We start from the raw sequence: 19,473 nt of genomic DNA on the forward strand, positions 1-19,473 counted from the left end.
ATCTGCAGAGCTTGTTGGCATATAAACTTGCACTACTGTAGTAGGCGTGGGCTTCGTGTCTATCTTGGCCACAATAATGCATTCACTATGCTGTTTGTAGTAGCTTACCCGCACTCCTAGTTTTTTATCCATTATTAAACCAACTCCTGCATTACCCCTGTTTGATTTTGTATTTATAACCCTGTATTTACCGGACCAAAAGTCTTGTTCCTCCTGCCACCGAACTTCACTAATTCCCACTATATCTAACTTTAACCTATCCATTTCCCTTTTTAAATTTTCTAACGTACCTGCCCAATTAAGGGATCTGACATTCCACGCTCCAATCCATAGAATGCCAGTTTTCTTTCTCCTGATAACGACGTTCTCCTGAGTATTGCCCACCCGGAGATCCGAATGGGGAACTATTTTACCTCCAGAATAATTTACCCAAGAGGACGCCATCATCATTTAATCATACAGTAAAGCTGCATGCCCTCGGGAAAAATTATGACTGTAGTTTCCCCTTGCTTTCAGACATTCGCAGTACCGGAACAGCAAGGCCATTTTGGTTAATGTTACAAGGCCAGATCAGTCAATCATCTAGACTGTTGCCCCTGCAACTACTGAAAAGGCTGCTGCCCCTCTTCATGAACCACACTTTTGTATGGCCTCTCAACAGATACCCCTCCATTGTGGTTGCACCTACGGTACGGCTCCCCACCAACGGCAGGGTCCATGGTTCATGGGGGGGGGGGGGGGGGGGGGGGGGGGGGGGCTTAGACACTACTTAGCCTAACCTAACCTGCAGTCATGGACTGTGCGGCTGGTCCCGGAGGAGGTTCGAGTCCTCCCTCGGGTATGGGTGTGTGTGTTTGTCCTTAGGATAATTTAGGTTAAGTAGTGGCTTACACACTACTTAACCTAAATTACCCTGAGGACAAACACACACACCCATGCCCGAGGGAGGACTCGAACCTCCTCGGGGACCAGCCGCACAGTCCATGACTGTAACGCCTTAGACTGCTCGGCTAATCCCATGCGGCCTTCATTTCTGACTGTATCACTATTCAGCATAAGAATAATATGAATATAAACATGACATGATATGTATATTCTTCCACGTTTGCTGCTGTCTCACTCTAGTTTCATAGTTTATTAGGCAGACAGGATTTAAATGAGGTAGCAGCAAACATGAAAGAATACATGGCATAATGTTTACATTCTTCTACCTTTTCTTTTAATTTATTTACTGACACAGAGGTTTTGTCATCAGTATTTATCTCAGTGCCTCTAAAGCATGCCTGTGCAGCGATACATATATTTGACAGCAGAAATTAGCTGTGCCGGCACCTATCGACATTTTTCAGAACTTCCACTTACTTTGCACTTAATTCTAAGCCACAGGTGGATTTTTGAATTACAAAAACCAGAAAAAAAGTGTGGCTTGCATTCGAGTAAATACGGTAGTGGGAATTAGTGAAGTTCAGTGGTAGGAGAAACGAGACTTCTGGTCAGGTGAATACAGGGTTATAAATACAAAATCAAATAAGGGTAATGAAGGAGTACATTTAATAATGAATAAACAAATAGGAGTGCAGATAAGCCACTATGAACAGCATAGTGAATGCATTATTGTAGCCAAGATAGACACAAAGCCCATACCTACCCCAGTAGTAAAGTTTATCTGCAAACTAGCTCTACAGATGATCAAGAGATTGAATGTGTATTATGTGATAAGAGAAATTATTCAGATAGTTAAGGGAGGTGAAAATTTAATAGTCATGAGGGACTGGAATTCGATAGTAGGAAATAAAAGAGAATGAAAAGTAGCAGGTGAATATGGACTGGGCATAAGGAATGAAAGAGGAACGCCTGGTAGAATTTTGCACAGAGCATAAATTAATCATAGCTAACACTTCGTTTAAGAACCATGAAAGAAAGTTGTATACATGGAAGAGGCCTGGAAACACTGGAACGTCTCAGATAGATTATATAATGGTTAGATAGAGATTTAGGAACCAGGTTTTAAATTGTAAGACATTTCCAGAGAAAGATGTGGACTCTGACCACAATTTATTGGCTATGAAATGTAGATTAAAACTGAAGAAACTGCATTAAGGTAGAAATTTAAAGAGATGGGACTTAGTTAAACTGGAAGAACCAGATGTTGTAGAGATTTTCAGAGAGAGCAATAGGGAACAATTGACAAGAAGAGGGGTAAGAAGAACACTGGGTAGCTTTGAGAGATGAAACAGTGAAGGCTGCAGAGGACCAAGTAGGTAAAAGGCAAGGGCTATTAGAAAACCTTGGGTAACAGAAGAGATATTGAAAGGAGAACATATAAATATGCAATAAATGAAGCAAGTAAAAAGGGTATAAATATCTCAAAAATGAGCTCGACACGAAGTGCAAAATGGCTAAACAGGGATGTCTAGAGGACATACAACATTACCAATCCAGAAAAAGCATTCGACAATGAAAATTGGCAGAAGATATTTGAAATTCTGAGAAAAACAGAGGTAAGCTATAGGGAACATGGGCAATATAGTGTGTACAACAACCAACATATAACAATAAGACTGGACGACAAAGAAAAAATACTCAGATTAAAAGTGGTGTAAGACAGAGATGGAGTGTTTCATCCATACTGTTCAATCTATACACTGAAGAAGCAATCACAGAAATAGAAAAGTTCAAGAGTTGGATTAAAATCAGGGTGGAAGGATATCAATGATAAGATTCACTGGTGACATTGCTATCCCCAGTGAAATTGAAGAAGAATTACAGGATCTGACAAATAGAATGAATAGTCTAATGAATACAGAATATGGATTGAGAGTAAATTGAAGGGAGCAATGAGAAGTAGCAGAAATGAGAACAGCAAGAGGCTTGATATAAAAAATGGCAATCACAAAGTAAGTGAAGTTACAGAATTCTGCTATCTAGCTAGCAAAATAACCCATGTTTGGTTGAGTAAGAACATTAAAAGCAGACCATCACTGGCAAAAAGGGCATTCCTGGCCAAGAGTAGCCTACTAGTATCAAACAAAGGCCTTAATTAGCAGAAGAAATTTCTAAGAATGTATATTTGGAGTACATCATTATTTGATAGTGACACAGGACTGTGGGAAAACTGAAACAGAAGAGACTCAAAACATTTGAGGTGTGGCACCAAATAAGAATGTTGATAATTAAGTAGACTGAAAAATAAGGAATGATGTGGTTTTCACAGAATTGACAAGAAAAGGAATCTTTGGAAACCACTGAGATGAAGAAGGGACAGGATGACAAGACATTTGTTAAGACACCAGGAAATAACTTCCTTGGTACTAGAGGGAACTGTAAATGGTAAAAACTGTAGAGGAAGACACAGATTGGAGTACATCCGGCAAATAATTGAGGACATAGGCCACAAGTACTACTCTAAGATGAAAAAGGAGGCACAGGAGAGGAATTTATGGCAGCCCACATCAGAGCAATCAGAAGATTGATGACTAAAAAAAAGTATTTAGAAGAAGTGAATAGTAACAGAATGTTTATGTGAACTAAAAGTTCACAGAATTTTTAGAAAATGAAGCATTTAGGGATAAACAAACCTATTTGATTTTGAATAAATCATTACTATTATTTGCTTGTTGTGAACAACATTATAAAATGAGTAATGAGCAATGACCATGAATTAAAGTTTAGTCTGTGTTTCACAGATTTTGAGAAAGCTTTTAATTCAGATTTAGCAAAATAAGCCTGAAAAATAAACTGGAAAGATGAATAAGATATAATGGTAGTGGAACATATCTGAAACATCTTCAGTTTTCTGATAACATAGTACTACTTGCATACAGCACAGAGAAAACAGCAACAGGAAATGAAAGAAAGACAAAGTCCGAAAGTAGGTTTCAAACTCAATTACAATAAGTTTAAAATGATGTATAATGAACATACTGAAAACAAACCAGTACAACTCATCAATAAATATAGAGCTTTTGCATTGAAAGCACTAGAAGGCAGTGATCACGTGGGCAGTACAGGCTGCAATAAAAAGAGTAAAATTGGCCTAGAGTGCTTTTGGTGAACCAAATAGGGTGTACAACACTTAATTTATAAGTCTGAATTGACAAGCTTACAAAAGTTGGATAAGGAAAAGTGTACAATGAAAGACATAAAGACTTAATTATTATGACAGTACCTAAATTGAAATGAAGGGGGGGGGGGGGGGGGGGGCATGTAACCAAACAAGTTGTTAATAGGTGGACTAAGAAAGCTCTCTGTTGGGTTCCAAGAAGTAACAGAAGAGTAAGACAATGACTTAATGGAAGAGGAACAGGTGACATTAGAAAACACGCCAAACATGGATGCATATGGCTGAATCCATAATTCATGGGAAGTATAGAAGTGGTTTATTTTTGGGCAATGGGCACCCAGTGGAAGTTGCTTTTCTTGATGATGATTATAATGACGTTACTAAACTTGATGCTATTTAAACTGTACATGATCTGACAGCTGATTTAATTTAAGTGTGATAGGTCATCAGCCAGCAGAAAGTAAGATCATGGGTTACAGTACTCTCCAACACACAGTTTCAGCCTGCAAAGAAGTTGTGGTTTAATCAGTTTTTACAACAGCCCTTATTGTTGTAGTTGCTGCTGTTGTTTTTTGTGGTCCCAATCATCACTGTAATAGTTTCAAAACTATTGGATTCATAAGTCAGTTTCAGTTGAATTCATGATATTCTAACAGTCTAATTGTCAGGTATTGATTTGTATGAATAGACATTTAATAATGCTGTGAAGTTTTGATAAGAGATACAAATAATGATCATTCTGATGTTTCAGTACATCTGCAAGTATGTGCAAATACAAAGTCACTCAGTAGTGCATACACAAAAATGCCATTGGTAAAGCAAATAGTTCTCAACAGCACTGATAAAACAGTTCCACAACATTTACAGTCACTATCTAATTTTTGCAATGCACATTATAAGAGGATCCAGCAAATCACAGTCAGTAGACAGAATATATGAAGGCGTGCAAAAAAATAATGTCTTTGATTTATTTATGTCAAATCTCTAATGGATTTTTAAATAAAACAAACTTTATTAGTATTCTACATCTTTGTTCTTCATATCTACATATTAATTCCTCAAAACATTCACACGGTGACTAGCACATTTCTCCCAACGAGAGACATTGTCACTGTAGACTGTTGATGGAGCCATGACTCATTACAGCTTACACCACTTCATTGCTATCGAAGTGAGTCCTCAAAGGTGCTTTTTAAGCTTTGGAAACAGATGAAAATTAGATGGGGCCAAGTGGATGCTGTATAGAGGACGATAAATGATGGTGAAATCAAAACATTGAGCTGTTGCAGATTTTGCAGCACTCGTGTGTGGTTTGCCAGTGTCATTGCTCCACCTGCAAGCAAACTCTTCAAATGTGTGCATTCATTTTTCTGGGGGTGTCTCACGCACTGATATAGTTATAAGAATATTATGAGTTGGTAAGTTGGTACTCACAATATAGGGGAGATGCTGAGTCGCAGATAGGCACAACAAAAAAACTGTCATAATATAAGCTTTTGGCCAACAAGGCCTTTGTCAAACATAGATCACACACACACACACACACACACACACACACACACACACATACACACATGCGCATACGACTGCAGCCTCTGACAGCTGAAGCCACACTGCAAGCAATAGCAGCAGTGCACAATGGGGGTGGCAATTAGATAAGGGTAAGAGGGAGACTGGGGCGGGGAGCTGGAGGGATAGCAGTGTAGGGGTGCAGGACAGTGAAGTGCTGCTGGGGAGCGTGCAAGGATGAGATGGAGAGAGGGTAGGGCAGCTAGGTACAGTCGGAAGGTTAGCCAAAGGGCAGGGGAAAGGTGAGGAGACACCGGAAAAGGAGAGAAGTAAAAAGACTGGTTGTGTTGGTAGAATGAGGGTTGTGTAGTGTTGGAATGGAAACAGGGAAGGGGCTGGATGGGTGAGAAAAATGACTAAGGAAGGGTGAGGCCAGGAGGGTTACGGGAACATAGGATGTATTTCAGGGGTAGTTCCCATCTGCGCAATTTAGAAAGGCTGGTGTTGGTAGGAAGGATCCATATGGCACAGGCTGTAAAGCAGTCATTGAAATGAGGGATGTTGTGTTGGGCAACGAGCTCAGCAGCAGGGTGGTCCACTTGTTTCATGGCCACAGTATGTCGGAGGCCATTCATGCGGACAGACAGCTCAATACCTTTTATGTGCAGGCAACAAAGGGCTCTGCCAACAACTGGTGATGTGTGTGACATAGCAGCACCCCCTTCATCTAGGCTCTCTTCATACATTATACATTCTGAATTCAAGTCTCCATTAACATCTATAACAGAAAACACCTCTCAAAAAAAAAAGAAGAAGAAGAAGAAGAAGAAGAAGAAGAAGAGAGAGGGAGGGAGAGAGGGAGGGGGAGAGAGAGAGAGAGAGAGAGATTTTGAGCAATACAGAAATTATGTAGGAATGCAGGCTTTCTTGATGAATTTTACTGACGAAATCTTATTAGGTTATCAGATGATTCTGACATGTTGTCGCAACATTTTGATGCGTTTTCTACTTGTCATCTTCAGGCAAAGTTTCACATTCACACCTGGTATGTTCCTCTGAAGCAGCCAGACAACAGATCCTCTGCCAAGGGCTCAATGGAAGGATAAATCGCATGCCTCTGGAAGTGGTATTGTGGATGGCAATGGGATAGCCTCTTCATAGGGTGGAGGGGGGTCCAGGGTCTAGGTGCCAAGTCCTGGAGCTGCCTGCCCACTCCGTCCACCATCCTCGCAGCTGACAATAGCACGGCAATGGTTCTGTTGCAGTCAGACAACTACTGGCAAAAGACTGTGCTGCTACTACAGGATCTGGCACAAAAGCAAGTGGAGGAGGATTCTATGCCACCTGTGACAAGGAAGTCCATCTTAACCCTCAGCAACTGAAAGACCATCTCACTCCTCAAAAATTAGGTCTGTACATGGATATGGTCACGATGCTGCACCCACAGCACAGGTACCACAACAGCCTTAGAGCCTCATGAAAATATACAAAGAGGGAGACCACTACATCTAACAGTGAATGCTATAAATTCATCAGCATAAGGCATAGCCGAACACATGGCACAGCTACTAAAATCTGTCAACACCAAGTAAAGAACTCAGGGGAACATCTAGACAAGGATGTTCAGCAAGTCAGCTTTGACATCACATCTCTCTTAACACAAGTACAGGTAGGAGATTTTGCAATATTACTACAGATTCACTTCAACAAAATGAAACTGTTTTGGCAAGTGTTAACCACCACCTACTTCCAATGTGGTGGAAATTTCTACAGACGGAGAGATGGAGTCACCATGATATCGCTTCTAGTGCCAGACATAACCTATACACGAAACACTTAGAGGAAACAGCACTCAAGACCACACACCCGAAATCACAGGCATTCTACAAAGAATGGAGAACACATTCATTGTTAGGTTTCATTGACAAGAAAGCCAACAAGAATTCCTGTACCGCCTTAACAGCATACATGACAACATCAGATTCAGTCTCAGGTGGAAGAAAACAGATGGCTACCTTCCCTAAACATTCTGATAATGAAGAATGCTGATAGCACATTGGAACATTCAGTCTGTAGAAAGAAGACACAAACAGACATGTACTAAAATGCCCCAAGCTGCCACCATCCAGTGCAACCCAAGTGCGAGCCATATGCAACAAGGATAGTCTGCCTAGCACATTACAGGATCAGTGCAAAACATTTCACAAGAATGACTACTCAGAGACACAAATAAGACACACTCTCTTGCCAAGCAAGTAGAAGAAACAAAACAGTCCAGAACAAGCACTTCGTGTTGCTTGCAAACACAGGGCTGCCTACAGTCAAGATTGCCAGGATAATGGAGAAGCACACCATACAAACTATATTCCACCCAAGAATTAAGATCAGGAGTGTGCTTGGGTAAGTCAAGCCATACATTGGACAGATGCAGTGATGCATCTCTCGGCACTGTTCAGAACATGTGAGAAGTGCTCGCCTCAGCCAAACTGACATGCCTGCAGTGACATAGCACAGCATTAATGAAGGCCACATTTTTTGTTTTTGAACAGACAAAGAAGTTGCGTGTTCTTCCACCAAGGAGTTCTGGGAGTAGATCATCAAAGAGACAGTTGAAATAAGAATGTACGATGATCTTGTCAACTGTGACATCAGTTTCCAGTTGAACTATAACAGGGGTGTGGCATTAGCAAAAATACATCGGGAATGCTCTGATGTGAATGTGGTACAGCCAATGAGTGGAAAAGGCACGCAGCTCCAGGCCTCAATTCCCCCCCCACCCCCCCCCCACCCCCCACCCCCATCTTTCCATTCTACCAGAAGGCCACCTGCAACATCCGAGTCTATGGTCCAGCATCCATAAAGGAACAAATGGGACATGAATGCAACACATTGCCTGAAGATGACAAGTGTGAAACTCATCAAAATGTTGCAACAAGATTTCACAATTCAGCTGATAACCCAAGCAGATTTCCTCAATCAAGAAATTTTATAATTAAAATAGATTGAATAGTCACAAACAACAGTGGTCGAATTAAGGCTCATTCTATGCACATGATGTCACACAGTCTCTTAGTAGCCAATGAGCATTCAGTAGTGTTCTGAGCACTCTCCTGTGAACATCGTAGCCAGTGCAAGCCTTAAACATTATCATAGTGAGTTATTTAGTGAATTATCACTCCATTTCTTGTAAGTTGTCATGGTTGATGAGGGCAGTAAGCATTAAATTCTATGTAAGTAAGAGAGAGACAAAAAGTTTTGGATACATACTTTCTTCAAGACAAAACCCTTCTATGCACGTATCACAACTGTAACTTGTAACTGGCAACACTGCCTCAAGCTGCAAAGATCATCACTGGTCAGGGATCACACTACAGTAACAGCATTTTGTCCAGTTTCTTCACATTATAATTACAACAGTGTGCAATGGTAGTATTATAATGTTATCATCAACTCAGCTGGTTTGAATATTTCTTCATTTCACTACCAGTTTCAAGCAATGCTCATTACTGAGTGACTCAGTACCTAACACTTACAAAAGACGTAGAATTAAGTAAAAATGTAACATCTAAATAACCTGCCCGGTTAGCTGCGTGGTCTAACATGCTGCTTCCTGTGTGGATTAGTGTTGAGGTTGGTGTGCCGGCCTGCCTGTGGATGGTTTTTAAGGCGGTTTTCCATCTGCCTCGGCAAATGTGGGCTGGTTCCCCTTATTCCACCTCAGTTACACTATGTCGACAATTTTTGCACAAGCACTGTCTCCATGCTTGCGTACACCATCATTACTCTACCATGCAAACATTTGGGGTCTGGTATGAGACATTCCCGGGAGGTGGGGGCACTGTTGGCTGAAATGCACAATAACCCTGGGTTCAGTGTGGGACAGCGATGAGGTGGGTGGAATGCTGTGGCCTGTTGTGGGGTTGTGAGCCCCAATGAGGGCCATGGCAGGGCGAAGCCTCCACGTCATTTCTAGGTCCCTGGTTTAATACACACAATACATCTAAAAACTGCAACTGAAAAATGCACTTTATAGCCGTGTGCTCTTCACATATATACAATTAATTTTCTTTTGTCAGTGATGCAAACTGATAGTATAATTTATGTTAGCTGTTCAGTACATAATCTGACAATACACAAATTCATCGTGTTAAAAGTCAATCTCCTTGGAATCAAAGAAGCTAAATAAAAGATCCAGAGTTCCAATCAACCAAACAATTTTTTTTTCTTTTTTTCAGAAAATAGATACAAACATGAGGCAATGGTTGATGGAGAACCAGTGCTGTTTGAAATCCTAGACATGTGTTCAAAGGTAAGCAGCATAATTGTAATTTCTTTCTTGAAATAACATATCACGACAATCATCCATAAATCTGGGTCATGAATCAAACAGAAAAAAGCAAGATGTGGGCAAATGAGATGAAGGTTTCAATAAGTCAGATAGGTTTAGTAAAAATGGAAAGCATAATAAATGACAGGGTTAGGGGAGATAACATGAGGAGCCACTAGAAGAGAAGACTGACGGCATTAAAATGGGATCGGTTTTTGAAGAGAATGGTGGAGGCAAGGACACCTATGAAGATGCACAAGCTGAAGATGAAGAAGGATAGGAGGCCAAGGGACAAGAATGCATCTGGGGCAAAGTAGCAACAAAGAGGTGGTCGAAAGAGGTGAGAACACCGAGAGGCTCATGTTGCAAGCAGATCCGCCCAGTGGCAAAAAACTGTATAAGATGATGATCATGACGCTGACGCTGGTGATATGGAGGTTCAACAATTTTATTGCCAAACAAATATATTATCTTAAATCTTTAAAAAATACATAATTACTGACAAATATTTGATACTGAATCTTGAAATTATATATAATGAAAGAGCTTGTATAGCTATACATAAAAATATCCAAAGAAACTGTTTACAAAGCCATTCGAAAATACTAACACCAGGTCTCACAGTTGTAGACTGAAGATTGTTTTTCTCAAGTGCAAAGCAGAGTGTGGGGAACAGAGGGAGGGGGAGGGGGGGGGATTGGATTTTAGGAAAAAGAAGAAATCAATGGGATGGTTATTTGATAAGTATGAAGCAAAGTAGTACAAATCAAAATCAGAGAAGATACACCTATAACATTTATTAAATTATGTGATGACAAAAGATAATTATACACATGTGATTAAAATGAATTTTGGATAAAAATATTCAAGATGGAAGATTAGAGCTCAATATATCAACAGTGAGACCATTCAAAATGGAGTACTTATTCGGAGTGATCTAGGAGATGGAAGGCCTTGTTTAAGGTACTATCCAAGTATTTGAGAAATAAGAAAAAAACTGTTATTAGGAGGAGCAGCAGGATGTGTTGAAATAAGCCCTTGAGTTCATGGTATGAAATTGAAAAATAAAAAATTTGTAACTCAGGATTGCCCATCATTAGTCTTGTTCTTTCAAGGTTCAAGAAGTATTGTGATGCTCTTGTCAACACACAATGCTGAATAATTCCACACATAAGATGACATAAGGAACGTCTTTCTGAGGCTATCTATATTAAGTGAAGTGTGTCTCCACTGATATAGCTGCAACAGCTTCTAAAAGAAGGCTTTGGAGGCCAATTTATTTCTCATTTCCTCATTTATCATATGTTAGTCACCTCCTGAAGTAAATGTACAGTTTTGGACAAGTTTCCAAGCATGCCTGTGATTTAAAATGCATTTAGTAATACTTCATGTGAGAAGCTGCTGTTACTTTATACCAGTCTCCAGATGTAACAGAAGAGGGTTTCAAACACAAGTGAGATATTGATTATGCAATCAAAAGCTAAAACTGAGTATCAAATATCACTCAAAATTAATTTTTATTGTTAGCCACAGAGATCATTAAAGACTAAATGCACTGAAGGTGTAAAAATGCATAGGTACCTGAAAAAGGTGTTGCATGGTGTTCTGTTTACTGGTTTCACGCAATATGGTCTCTATCTCTATTAGTAGGTGAAGAATTTATTAATTATAGATTAGAATTGTTAGCTGGATGAGAAATAATGAAAATGCACAATGAAATACAAATTTTGTAGGCATGCAAAACCAATGAAAGATAATAACATGTACAAAACACCTACAAAGAAATGAACATTCAAAATGAAGTTACTACGTCAGATAGTAAGGAACTGACACAATTCAAAAAAAATAAGTGAAGGAGTACTTTTTGGAATCACCAATCCCTCCATTCAGCAGAGAGATGAAATGGTTCAAGGACATAGCATAATTTGATGCTTACACAGGAAAGTCATTCATTAAAGAAAGTCATTCATTAACAAGAAGAGAGACACATATATCATCTGTCAGGCAGTATGTATTTTGATCCATTGTTCTGGGGAAATTTCCAAGCTAATCCTTCAGTTATCCAGTTCCTCTTCTTTTTTGCCATATGAAGAAACCAACGATGAAAAGCTCTTAGTTTCCTAGATGAGTATCAGTGGTGATACAGTGTGATGTGTTTTTAATGATTATCATTTTCATCACCTTCTCACCAATACATCACTGTATATTAATACTGTCACTTGGCTGGAAATCTGAGAGCTTTTCATCAGTAGTATATGCTGAAAAAGTCCATAGTCACAAGTGAAAAGTACATTGTTCACAAAGGAAATATATATATATATAAATATTTTCTTTGTATTAGCTTGTTACCACCTATCAAGTATAAGTGTTTCATATTTTTCTTTGAATGTAAGTCCCAAACAAGCTGAGTGCTATCACCCAAGTGTCTTCCACTTCAGTTTACCATCTATAAGAATTCTAACAACTGATAATAGACATTAAATTATGTATAATTTTATTTAACTTTTAATTATAACCACTTCTGAGTGCCATGCCCATAACATAATGTCGTCTGCAGTTTTGCAATGCAGATGGGAACACGTTATTTCAAAGCATCTGGCTTTGAATGGCCAGATGCTCCACTGAGTGAAATAATGAACCTACAAAAATTAATTGATGAAGTTAGTTTGAATAAAGACAATTTTGTTATGTTAAAAAGAGTCAAATGATGTCTATAGAAATGAGATGTAAAGGCTACTACAGAAATGAGGTAAAGTTTAAACAATTTAATTCCACGTCATCATGATTTACCACCCTGGTCATATGTGTACTGCGAAACAAGTGTATCATTCAAGCACATACTCACTTTAAGGATGTCTATACTGTAGACATAAGCAGCTTAGAGTGAGGATTCCATACAGTCCATGGACTTCATTTAAATGCGGGGAAGGAATTACTAGCTGAAAAAATACATATTCACATTTCGAGGAAGACGGAGGAAAAAATTACAGGTGCCGAACAAATGGAGATTACAAAGTGTTTTAGAAGAGTTACAAACAATAACGTCATCAGCCAAATGCAAATTACCAAGTGGTTTAAATCAAATAGGCCAGAAGCAAATAATCAAGTCATCAGTCAAACACAAATTATGAAATGCTTTAAACTGAAGAGGACAGAAATGAATGAAACAAAATATGTATAAGCTCCAGAAGTTAACTCACCTATTGATTGTCATCAGCAAGCAGAAGCCACATACAGGAAACACACTGAATGTGTTATATTACAATTGCCGTTAGATAAAGAACTAGAAACTGTATCAAAGAAGGTTTCTAAATGGCCAGATTTTGCTGTATTACACTATAACATTCGGTCACTCACAAAAAATTACCATGTTGAAAGCACTATTCCAGTATAAAATAAATGTAAACATAATTAGTATTACTGAACACTGGCTACAAAATGACGAAGTAAAATTAACCTCAATCTTAGGATATGCATTAGCAAGTCATTTTAGCCTTGAGTTCTCTAAACATGCTGATGCTGCTCTCTTTGAGGCAGAGCTAATAAATTTCTGTGGTGTCAATAAAAGTTGTATTGACCCAATTGAAAAAGACTTCACACTATCTATTACTAAGCTGCCATAGCTCAATTTCATAATCATTAACATATACAGAGCATCAAGTGGAAATGTACCAGTCTTCATGAGCAAACTTTTAACTTCTACTGAACAGGATCAGAGCATTAACTATGAAGACAGTGCTTGTGGTAATTTCAATATTTATTTTTCAAAAGAGAGCAATATCAGAGACACTTTGATAAATACAACTAACATGTTCAATATGATCCCCACAATACACTGCCCAACAAGATTAACAGAATTTATAAACTCCATCATTGACCAAATATTCATCTCAGACACAAGTTAAAAATTCACAAGTAGACTACTGAGCAAGAGATAGTAATCAGGAGCCACATCTTCTGTGTATAGAAATGCCAACAGGGAGTAGCAAGTGCAAAAAAGTAATTGAAGAAAGAACTTTTTATGAAGATAACATTACAGTTTTTAATTTTGCACTAGGTAAGTTAAATTTGGAAAGCAACTGCATTTGGAACAATGCTGATAGCATGTACAAGTGTTTTCAGAACATCTTTCTTTACCATTCTAATGTAGCATTTCCAAAAGAAGTAAAAACCATAAAACATAACAACAACAAGCAATGGGTAACTGAAGGTATAAAACTTTCTAGTGAGATAAACAGATTTCTGCAGTATTGCTGTAAAAAATATAGGGATACCCAAGGATTTGCAGACTGTTGTAAGACCTACAAAAAATCTACAATACAATAGCCAGGGAGGCAAAACTATGTGGGATGACAATCTGGTAAGAAACTCATCTAACAAAATGAGATCCATCTGTGTGGAGAGTTATAGAGAAAGAAACTTGGAGCTCAGTACCAAAAAAAGAGAATGTATAATAAACACTAGAGGGCTGAAAATCACAGTCATGACAAAATTCAATGAATACTTCATATCAGTAACTGAAGACATCACTCAAGTACACTGTAGAGGACCAGTGCAAGTTCCCCTGACAAACTGTGCAAGTTTCCCCGAGTGCCTCTACATATATTTATGAAACATATCCTGATGAAATTATAATTAACCCATTAAGCAATATAATGTGAGGTGGCTTTGATGAAATACCTGATTTCATATTAAAAGTATGTACTTACCACATAGCAAAACCATTGGAAAACATTTTCAACCTCTCTCCAGAACTGGCATCCATCCAGATAATCTCAAAATAGAAAAAGTTTCGCCACTGCTCAAAAAAAAAGTTCTTCTCATAAAATATCAAACTACCGATTTGTGTCACAGTTAAGTTCCTTCTCAAAAGCTCTAGAAAACCTCTTTTATGACAAGATTTTAAGTTTCATAAATAAGTATTCTCCTCTTACCATACAACAACAAAGTTTTAGAAACTCTAACACCATAGACAGCAATTTTTGAATTCTTAGACAGTGCTTTGAAATCCTTTGACCAATATAAATTAGCTGCAGGTATTTTTCTAGACCTTTCAAAAGCCTTCGATGTCCTGGACTATAATGTTCTGCTCAAAAAATAAGAAGGGCAAGAAGTAAGGGGTGTAGCACATAATTGGTTGTGTTTGTATCTAAAAAACCACAGGCAGAAAGTATCACTCCAGTATGAATTCAACACCAAAAATAAAACAAGAAACAACTCATTCCTTTTGAGCATATTACCAATAAAATATGGTGTACCAAAGGGTTCAATCTTGGGTCCACTGCTCTTCTTGATTTATGTAAATGACATTGTTGACTATATGAGTTCCCAAAAAACTATCCTATTTGCCGATCACACAAGCATATTGCTTACTGGATCCAGATACTTTGCAGTCAACAGCAGAAAGTACTATGAAAAGACTTTCTGTGTGGTTTAAAAACAAACTCATTGTAAATATTGAAAAACTGTGTGTGTGAGCTTCCAATTATTTCCTCCACCTAATCAAATGTCCATTCAAGCACGATTAAAAAAGTGATCCCTTAGAAAATGTAAATGGCACAACATTTTTGGGTCTGTTGGTTCACGAAGACTTCAGTGGGGACACATATATGAATAACTTGGCTAGAAAACTCTCATGCATGTGCTATGGTCTTAGAATTTTCAGTCAACAACAAGCAAAACAACAGTACTGAAGGCATACTTTGTGCAGTTCCACTCACTGCTTCGATATGGGATAATTTTCCAGGCACAAACAACTCACAGTCTACAGGTTTTTAGAATCCAAAAAAAGAGCTCTGAGAATAATTTGTGGCCTTAGAAAGATGGAGTCCTGTAAATCTCATTTTACTGAGCTAGGTGTCCTGAATGCTCCCAGTTCATTCATTTATGATAGAATACTGTTCACTAGGGACTACCTCTTGTAAACACACAAACTGCTACAGAACAAAACTGTACACTATAATTGTACCAGCGGGAAATCAAATGTGGATAAAAAATGTCACAGAACAACAGCCTATCAGAGAAGCATAATTAACATTGGTGTAAAACTACACAATAAGACACTGGAGGAAAATAAATACTACATAACCAACATTTAAAATTAAACTAAAGGCATTTCTAATACAGCACTCTTTCTACTCTGGAAAAGAAATTCTGAATATGTAAGAAAAAAAAAGTTACTTAAAAATTAAATTGTAAGAAGAGGTATCTAATGTTACTTGCCTACTGTTTGCTAAGACTATGTATTATAGCAATTTTTCTTTGACCTGTCCAAAATCAGTTGTACAATTTTTGCTGTATGTTAAAACTAGACCAATAAAAAATCTGTCTATTAGTCTTCGACACATGCCATGCCTTTAATACTGCAGAAATGATGACTTAGTGAGAACTGCTACGCCCATAATATTAAGGGTTTGGCAGTTCCACACTAATATTATTGGCATGGCTTTCTTTCCAACACTGAGGACAATGAAATATTATGGGTATGGCACACAAAGTGTTAAATGGCATAAGGTTTTTTGTTTTTGTTTTTTCTTCCTTAGAAAAGTGTATTTGTGATTATTTCCATTACTTAATATATCACAGAAAATTTTTGTTTTGGTAAAATTACTTTCATTTTGTTGTTATAGTTCTTTCATATCATAAAGCTTTCAAACTGCATCACTTTTTCTAAGTTAGTGTTAGGTACATGCCTGCTTTCCTCTACATTGTCTCAGAGTGTAAAATAAGTTCCTATCATTATATGTCCCCTCAAAACTTTTTCTTCCTGTTGTCCATTCTTACAAAATGAGAAGATTGTATTCACTGTGATGAAGCCTTTGGCGCCTTCATAATCTGTATGCCCCCACATATGATAAACCTTTTTACATGAATCATATTCCAACATACATGGAGACCAAGACACACACTGCTTTTGTCTTTCTGCTAACTAACAAGAAGTGTTACTACATTGTTAGTCTTGAGAAATCTGTTGTTTTGCACTTCAAATTTTGCAATCTTTAAACAAATTACAAATAGTTAGAATTTTTCATTATCAACATCAGTATTGCGATATTGTAACTTGGATTATATACATTTTGAATGATGTGTAACTGAACAGGTGACAATGATACCTTTCTTTTAACAGAATGAAGATGACCTTCCTAGCAGTGAATCGTTACAGTGGGCAGATGGGTACCTATTGGTTTACTCTATCACTGACAGACATTCATTCAACTTTGTGCGGAAGGTTAGACAGCAACTGCCTGGTGATGCACCTATGGCTCTTGTTGGAAACAAAGCAGACATGGTACATTTGCGCCAAGTTAGCACAGATGAAGGTAACATGTTAATTACTTAAAATTTTAGAAAAAATATGTTGTCAAAAAAAGCCACAAACATATAAATCAGCACATTGTCACTAAGTATATAAATAATGTGAGAAACAACATCAAATTGTTTGAGTAGCAATGCAATATCTCCACATAGAACATTAATGAACAAGACTAATTGGGGTGAAAGGTATCGGAAGGAAATGGAATTGGTAAGAGATAGAAAGGGAATAACGATGCCCAGCTGCACAGGGCATTGCAGCAATCCAACAGTGAGATCTGAAAATTTGTGGTGGATTGGGACTCATACCCAGATGCTCAACATCTCTAGAACAGTTGCTGTAATTGCCTCAACCATCCAGACATGCTTTCCATAGGACTCAAATTCCCAGCTTCCCGCCTGCCACACTGCAACGATACCCAACGATTAACACTCTACTCACAGAGTTCTGATTCCCACAGGAGTTCGAACACTACTTGTGCATCCACAATGAAACTTTTTCACTGAAAAGCCATTGTGTCCATATGTGTGTATGCACAACCAATATCTGAACTCCTACAGAGCTCAGAAATCTGTGGGTAGGGGATTAATGGATGGGGGTCATTGCATTGTAGCAAGTGTGAAGTTGGGAATTAGGGTCTGATGGAAGGCATGTCTGGCTGGCCTAGGTGGTTAAGGCAACCATTCTAGAGAAGCGGAGCATCCGGATTCGAGTCCTGGTCCAGCAAAAATTTTCAACTCTCAATGTTGCATTGCTGCGGTGCACTGTGCAGTTGGAAGTCATTATTCCCTTCCTATATCTTTCCCATTGTGTTTCCTTTCTGTTCATTGCTTTATTGCAAGTAGTGTCTGCTCTGTCAGACATGACTGGCAGAACAGACAATACTCATATCCATTAATAAATAAACCCACAAAAATTTTTCTATACCACCTACAGTACTGATTTTATCTTATTCACTTGATTTTCTTAAGACAAATTCAATAAAAATTTCAATTTTTATGAAGCAAAGATACTTTTTAAATGACTCATACATTTATTCCTGTCAATTTATATTCTCTCTTATAACAGCTGTGAGGTGACAATGTTGATCTCAGCGATTCATGTACACTTCTTGGAATCTCTTGCAAATAACAACCACTGACAACCAAGAGACTTTTCTTCTTATCTGGAATTAATAAAAGTATAATTCATATTTTCTTTTGCACTATAATCTACAAGGTTAGTTGCATAAGGCAAAACACTTTTTTTATTTTGTGAATGGCTCAACAATCAGCCAAAGGTTTTTGATAAACAATAGAACACAGAAAGGCATGTAATTGTTGTTTGTTCAATCCTTTTAACTCTCACATTAATTGACACATTGAAGCCAGTGTTTTTCTTTAATTGGAATGATTTATCTTTTAGCAACCTTTGAAAGCTCTTAAATCAGGAAGTGTAATTAGGTAGCACTTGTTTCTGAATCAACTCCAGTGAGACTCATGGATATTTTTAGTACGTGTCTGTTCTGGAATATGTGGATTTTTTTCATAGTAGTTACACCTAAATGACTAAGAATGCCTTTTGTAAAGAATTTGACAAGTTAACATTTTCCCATTCAGAAAGCAGGGCACTGCTGCACTGTATTTTGTACATTCCACTATAATCTTTAATAAGATGGCATTTTTATAACATTGTACTTAGGTATGGTAGATTTATCAGTGTGTGTTGTCTTTGGTGTATGATTTCTATTAAGCATATTGATTGGCTTTCTATTGGGCAACTTGCCACTTGTTTTTGTTGAGGACCTTTTGTTTTAATGGTAGAATATGTCTCCATGTAGCACTGAACTGAATGCAGCATATTTGTGTGTGTTTGTGTGTGTGTGTGTGTGTGTGTGTGTGTGTGTGTGTGTGTGATATCAGTATTGTCATGTCAGTGTAGGTTACTTCCCTGTCATTATAAAAGTATTTTGCAACTGTTCATTACCAGCTGCATGATCTAGGAAATTTATGGAATGATCGGTTCCATGTTCTATAGTGAACTCTATACTTATGAGTCAAAACATTATGACCATATGCTTAACTGTGTGTTGGTCCACCTCTGAATCACAATACAGCAACTATTCTGCATGGCTTGGATTCAATGAGCCCTTAGTAGGCTTATGGAGCTATGTGGCACCAGTTGTCTACATACAGGTCATGCAATTCCCATAAATTATGAGCCAGTGGTTTGTGGGGAGCTGCTCCCTAGCATCTGAGATGTGTTTCATGGAATTCAGATCTG

General features: G+C 38.0%; 2 protein-coding genes across 2 annotated transcripts in view; one reads left to right on the forward strand and one right to left on the reverse strand.

Moving 5' to 3' along the window:
• The window catches only part of LOC126267037 (ras-related and estrogen-regulated growth inhibitor), a 374,631-nt gene that overhangs the window by 341,805 nt on the left and 13,353 nt on the right, over nucleotides 1–19,473 (forward strand). The window contains exons 4-5 of the mRNA XM_049971825.1: nucleotides 9,808–9,881; nucleotides 17,026–17,218. Coding sequence (XP_049827782.1) covers nucleotides 9,808–9,881; nucleotides 17,026–17,218 — 267 coding nt within the window. The remainder of the gene's footprint in view (nucleotides 1–9,807; nucleotides 9,882–17,025; nucleotides 17,219–19,473) is intronic.
• LOC126267036 (general transcription factor IIE subunit 2) overlaps nucleotides 18,230–19,473 on the reverse strand; it is a 56,463-nt gene continuing 55,219 nt past the window's right edge. The window contains exon 7 of the mRNA XM_049971824.1: nucleotides 18,230–18,376. The gene's annotated coding sequence lies outside the window, so the exon portion shown is untranslated. The remainder of the gene's footprint in view (nucleotides 18,377–19,473) is intronic.

The sequence above is a fragment of the Schistocerca gregaria genome, chromosome 4, assembly GCF_023897955.1.
Source record: "Schistocerca gregaria isolate iqSchGreg1 chromosome 4, iqSchGreg1.2, whole genome shotgun sequence".
NCBI lineage: Eukaryota > Metazoa > Arthropoda > Insecta > Orthoptera > Acrididae > Schistocerca > Schistocerca gregaria.